The sequence below is a fragment of the Lates calcarifer genome, unplaced genomic scaffold (genome assembly GCF_001640805.2).
Source record: "Lates calcarifer isolate ASB-BC8 unplaced genomic scaffold, TLL_Latcal_v3 _unitig_800_quiver_1041, whole genome shotgun sequence".
In the NCBI taxonomy this organism is placed as follows: domain Eukaryota; kingdom Metazoa; phylum Chordata; class Actinopteri; family Centropomidae; genus Lates; species Lates calcarifer.
Window position 1 is genome coordinate 29,358 of NW_026118004.1, and position 6,036 is coordinate 35,393.

The following is a 6,036-nucleotide window of genomic DNA, read 5'->3' on the forward strand; positions in this document are numbered from 1 at the left end:
TTATGGGAGTGGCAAAATGGCTCCATAGCGCCCCCTTGGACATATTCAAAAACCCCTTGCCATTGGGCTTAGTTTGTCTGAGGTGAACGAAATTTGGAGGCATTATGTAACATGCCGAGACACACCAAAAAGTCTCTTGACATCATGGCCTTAAACGTACAGGAAGTTGGCCATTTTGATTTTATTGCACAAATTTTGATGATTTATCGCCATTTGGGGACGTTGAATTTGATCAAACTCCTACAGATTTTATCATATTGACCTCAAACTTGGTCAGGATACTCTCAAGGCCTTTGTGATTTAAAGTTATTAAAAGATTTTGTCGATGTCAAAGGGTGTGGCCGTGGCAGCACCTCAAATTTCGATGACTTGCCATGAAACAGGAAATTGCATTTAAGTTGCTGTAACTCAGCCATGCTTTGTTCAATCACCCCCAAATTTCAGTGTTGATAGGGGTCTCAACATGAACACACCCACATGTCAATATTCACAAAAAGTTATAGCGCCACCTACTGGACACAGGAAATGACATGTTTTAGACTTTGAAGTCCTGTTACTAGCAGGTTGACATGATCCACTTTGGACTTGGGTCAGGAAAACCTTAAGGACTTCATGTTGTCTTATTGTGAAAATTTTGATGTTAAAGGGCATGTCTGTGGCTCCGTGGCGAATTTCAATGCTTTGCCATTAAACAGGAAGTTGTTGTAACTCCCACATGCACTGTCCAATCTGCCCCAAACTTCATGTTACAGTTTTATTTAAACTGTATGGCTAATCAGACTCCTGTCACTGAGAGTGTAATTCAGAACCTCTAGTTTTAAATGACAAACCTGCAAAAATGTAGTCAACCACCTTTTATTAAGACGTTTTCAAATAGACAGAAAATACATTGGCAAACGTTAGTACAAAAAACTACTGTGGCCAGACATCTTACAACACTGACCACTTTTCTTCTCCACCATGTTCATACTCAAAGTAGAATGACTGATCTTAGGAGGTACAACATTTGACCACGGGGGGGCACTCTGCTTTATATCTTAATCTGCAGTTACACACAGACACCTTCTCATTTCTGTTTCATGTCTGTAGCTAATGCAGCTTTTCCATATTAAAGTAAGTCAGCAGGTTTGGAGCCAGTCTTTCACTGCAGCAGGGATCATAACAAGCTATGTTTTCTGTCTCAGTGTGTCTTAGCTGCAGAGCCTTGAATAATGTCTTGTATTCTCTGTGTGTCTGTCTGCAACGCTTCATTGTGAGGGTCGATCTTCAGAGCAGCCTGGTAGTCCTGTAACCCTGAGAAACAGACTCAAAGAGATCAGCTGACAGCACACAGCAGGTAGGAGTACGTAAGAGTATACAATATATACAATCCAAATATAAAATACCAACTTGTATGACAGTATACTGAATCAGAAAGACAAAGTGTTGCTGTTCAGACCTTCAGCATATAACTGTAGCCGACAGAAAGCGGATCCTCTGCGGACACTGGCTCTGGCTCTGGCAGCTGCATTAGCAGCAACTGGTGGAATCAACAGATCCAGAGCCTGCAGAAAAAACAGGGAAATATTTACTGCCTCTGTACATAAAACCTACAGAAGAGCTTCCCACAGCTTCACTATCAGCCTGACTCACTAACTGAAGTACACATAGACTCCTGCCAAATGTGGTGATACAGTGGGACAGTGGAGAAACATGTTACTGAGTACATGTTTGAGTATTCTGACACCAGGAGTAACCAGGAGCAACTACAGTCTGAAATGGTCTCTGCTATAACTGAAGGCCTTCACTGGTGTCCTACCTGAATTAACCCACCTCTTAAAACCATCATTATAATGTCACAGTTATAGAAACCATCAACAATATACAGAAACACAGTATAACAGAACTTTGCATCACAGACAAGCATGTCATGTAATCAGAATAAACGGCATAAGTAATGCTATAAAATCCCAATTAACACAATTCTTTAGGCCTCCAAACACTGTAGCCACAGCTGTGCCACACACATCATCTCCAGCAGAAGCATCAATGTTAACTAATAATAAAATGACAAAGACGTAAACAATAAAATATAGGTAAAATGCATTTTATTCACTGAAACTGCTGATTATTTGTAGACAAATCAAAATACAGATTCTGCCGAGCAGACATTCTCAGCCCTAAAGCGAATTAAAACTGCAGACTCGACTTTCAGCATTAGCCTCCATAGCAATAGGCAGATTTCTGTTAACTTGGCAACACAATGCTGAAATCTGATTGGATAAAAGCTCTAACATAAACAGACTGTATTGGAAGCAGCGCAACCAAGAGGAAAGCTATGAGATGAGTAAGAGAATAGACTATTAGGAACAACTTAATATATATATAGTATTAATGGGAAAAACATATATATAAATGTAATTCTGTGATTGCTCCAGTGTTTAGGCCAGCAGAGAAGGCCTTGCTGGCCCTGACAGCCCACCACTGCCTATAGGTACCTATACGTACTACACCTATACTGATCATGATGTTAACTGTGATAGATTAACTACCAAAAAATATATATAAAGCCAGTAAACTTAACTCCACCTAAACCAGCTTCACGATAAAAATGTTCCTTTCACATTTAATGAACTTTAACATCAAACTGCCTGACTGACCGTGAAAATCATGGTGGGTACAGCAGGCACACAGATGAACCTGTGTCAGTGTGTCAGACAGAGACAGAGGTTTGTTCATGGGATAACCACTGATTTCATCCTTTAACATGTTTAGATACTCCTCTATTTGTAAGGTCTGCATGGCTGTTTGCAATATACTTCTTCACTTCTACACAATGTCCAGGTTTTATGACACCAACACACACAGTGGCACTTTAATTCAGTGTAACATGGAGAAGAGAGGACAACGATTAGATTGTACACTGACCTGAGAGGAATCCTCAATAGCCTTGTGAAGGTTTCCTAACTTCAGATGACATGCAGCCCGGTTTGAATACAGAGCTGGGATCCTCTTGTTTTGCCTGATGGCCAAGTTATAGGCGTTCACTGCACTCAGGTAATCTCCAGTCATAAAACATTTACTGAAAGAGTCACTTCAGTCATTTTATGGCTTTAAAAAAACAAAGTGTTGTTAAATAGCTGAGAACAGACTTGACTTACTCTCCTTTGTTCTTTAACCACTCGGGGTTTCTGTCCTCCTCCTTCAGGTCCCCCAGCTCTTCAACATCTGCATTTACTGCACGTCTGGCTTCAGCTTGTTTTCTCAGCCACTGGTTGGTTCAAATATTAAAGGTGCAAATATACTGTGAATTATACTCAAAGCATGAGATGCATTCAAGCTTCAGATAAAAGATAACACAGGACTGTTTTCTAAGTGTCTGTCATTGAAGAAGAGTGATGTGTGAGTTACCAGCACGTCCCAGCTGTAAATACCACACAGACCACATTCAGACAGAACATTGTCAAAGTTAAGGCCCAGGAGGTGCTGCACAGATCTGATTTCAGAGCTGAATGTAATATCTTCCTGCCATACTTCCTGCAGAAGATCTCACCACATTTTTCTCACTGTTGCGCAACAACAAGGATGACTGCGTCTCACCTCCTCCTCCTCTGCTGCTCTGGATTCCCTGAGGGCTGTTGGGAAAACTCGTGGAGTGAATGTGACTTGAATGTTTCTACTGGTTCTTGGAGCAGGCAAGTCTGCTGGTTGTTTCCTGTCACTTTGACCTAAACACAAGAACATGTTCATGAACACACCGTGACCACCTACAGCAGGAGCTCATCTAATCACACTGTGAACTACAAACCCAGTCTGACAGTTGTTCACCTGAATGTCCCTGTGGCTGTTTCTCTGCTCTGAGTTTGTTATGATCATCCCTGTGGAGTTTTCCTTGAGATTTTTCCTCTGCTCTTTGTTTCTGTCTCAGCTGCCATGTTTCCATCTCTGTCGTGGTCCTCTGTCGCTCAGTGTCCTTAATCCTCTGGATGCTGTGTCTTTCCTCCTGTTCAAGCTGACATCAGGTAAAACACATATCAGAGACAGTTGGTGGTGGTGTGATCTGTGGCCTGTGGAGTCTGTGGAGTATTTTACCTTCATCATTGTCTCCAGTGCATATTTTCTCTCAGCTCGCTGTTTCTCTGCCTTGGATCTGGACTCTGAACAAAGTTTCTCCTGGTATTTTAACAGAGCTCTTTCTCTGACCTGCATCTTTTTTATTTTATCATCTGAAACACAGTGATTCATGACAGTAGGTTAGTTGTATATGAAGCTTTAAATGTTCACCTCACAACAGAGCAGTTAGATGTTTTGGCTTCATGTCTTCTTCACATTAAAGGAAGTTCTCATTAAATCCTAAGACCACTGTGACCTCTGATCTCAGTAATATTATTAATAGCGATGTTTTTACTTGTGAATAATAAAACCTGTTTTCCCTAAACATGTTGTTTCCATTGATATCAATAATAAACAACAATTAATTTCCTGTTACCAAGACTGAATTAGAGCAAAATCAGACTTTCTGAAGGATGTAAAATATTATCGAGAAGCTCTCAGGAAATCCAGAGATATATCTGGTCATCATCAGTCCTCTGGTTTCTGGTGGAGCAGCATCCTACGATCGTCTTCCCTCTGTGTGGGTCTGACCGCGTTTTGAATTAGGTTTGATGAATGAATATGTTTATTAATGTCCAGTCAATTAGTTCATTAATCCATTAGCCAGGATGAGCATGAGGACACTGCTTCCTCCTGAGTGCATGATAATACTGTAGTAGTGAAGTCTGTTGTTCACAGCACTCTTTTGTTCGGTCAGAGTCCACCTAGCAGACCACCTGACCCCCCCTCACAGAGCACCACAGGAAGCCTCAATACATTCAGTGGCAGCTGATAAAAATGAACAGATGAACAGATCTTCTTTTCTAAAACTGAACACAACATTTTAATAAGCAGAATATACCAGAGCTGCTCTAAGGAGTGTCTTTGTGTCTTTATTAATTTTGCTGATTACTGTGACTGAATGTATTGTTCCATGATGTACACCACCTTAAATCAATACAGTGAAGAAAAAGTCAGTGAGAATAGGAGCACAGGATTAATTTCAACTATAACAATGTTTTCATTTGCTGTCAGAGGCTGTTTGAACAGTGACTGTTGTAATGATCTCTTTTTTAATGCATTTATTTCTGTTACTGATATTATCGTGTTTAATGATGGATGTGTGATGTCAGAGTCTCTACTGACCTCAGACCTGCTCTTATTGGCCGAGCCATCAGAAAATAAATCACTACTGGAGAAGAAGGCAGATGGTTCTCACCTGTATCTCTCATCAGGTGTCTCCACATGTTGTTGGTTGTCTTGGACAGACTGATGACCGCCTCTCCCTCTCTAATCTTAGCTGAGCTCCTGTCATCATTCACAGCTTCAAAGAGGAAAGCTTCGAACAGGTACGGTGGGAAATGCACCTGAGAAGACATTTCTCTGTGCTTAATTACACAGCTGGAAAATCTGTAGTGTTGCTGAGGCCTGAAGACCTGAGCTGTGTGCCTCAGTCAGACATGTTATTGACTGTTAGCTGACATGGTACTGACTGTTAGCTGACATCTTACTGACCATTAGCTGACTGTACCTTTAGGTATTCGTCTGTAGACACGACGTCCACCTTCCCGGCAGCCGTCCCTTTTAAAGGCACGTGGATATAAACCGTGGTTTCAGTCTGAGTCCAGGAATAATCTGTCACTAGTAAAGGCATCCTCCTGTCCGCACTCACACCGACCTTTACCTACTCACACACACCGATATAGTCCGGTTACTAACCGACTTCTGCGTCCTGTTGCTATGGTGACCAGAGAGGCACCATGCTGCCTTCACGTTTGTCGGAAAAATCTGAATTTACAGTTGTAACCACAACAAACGAACTTGTCTTCTGATTCACAGCTTCAGACCTGAGAGTTAAGTGGAAATTTAAGGGAAAGGATTCCCCAGCTTTGTCTTAGCTGTTCCACTTAAAGTTGTGAAATTAGTATTCAGCCCTTTTCAGAGGCAGAAGTAGGTTTACACCAT

At 41.4% G+C, this 6,036-nt stretch overlaps 1 protein-coding gene across 3 annotated transcripts; it reads right to left on the reverse strand.

Moving 5' to 3' along the window:
- Nucleotides 1–846: 846 nt before the first annotated feature.
- Nucleotides 847–5,815, reverse strand: LOC108879944 (dynein axonemal assembly factor 4). Of its 3 annotated transcripts, none has more exons than XM_018671387.2 (9): nucleotides 5,603–5,815; nucleotides 5,291–5,438; nucleotides 4,072–4,205; nucleotides 3,808–3,991; nucleotides 3,580–3,707; nucleotides 3,141–3,250; nucleotides 2,908–3,001; nucleotides 1,439–1,544; nucleotides 847–1,293 (listed from the first exon to the last, which is right to left on the reverse strand). In XM_018671387.2, exons 1-9 carry the CDS (start codon nucleotides 5,723–5,725, stop codon nucleotides 1,181–1,183), a joined length of 1,140 nt encoding a protein of 379 aa, XP_018526903.1. In that variant the 5' UTR covers nucleotides 5,726–5,815; the 3' UTR covers nucleotides 847–1,180. The 3 variants fall into 3 exon arrangements, with proteins under 3 accessions (XP_018526903.1, XP_018526902.1, XP_018526904.1); XM_018671386.2 differs by having other exon boundaries at nucleotides 2,908–3,061; XM_018671388.1 differs by having other exon boundaries at nucleotides 2,908–3,061; nucleotides 5,587–5,646.
- Between the last annotated feature and the right edge of the window lie 221 nt (nucleotides 5,816–6,036).

Coding starts and splice junctions, on each gene's coding strand:
- LOC108879944 (XM_018671386.2), bottom strand. CDS start 5,725: ATGCCTTTACTAGTGACAGATTATTCCTGGACTCAGACTGAAACCACG. Junction 3,251..3,579: donor GAGCAGCAGAGGAGGAGGAG/GTGAGACGCAGT, acceptor TGAACCAACCAG/TGGCTGAGAAAACAAGCTGA. Junction 1,545..2,907: donor CTATTGAGGATTCCTCTCAG/GTCAGTGTACAA, acceptor TTTTTTCTGCAG/GCTCTGGATCTGTTGATTCC.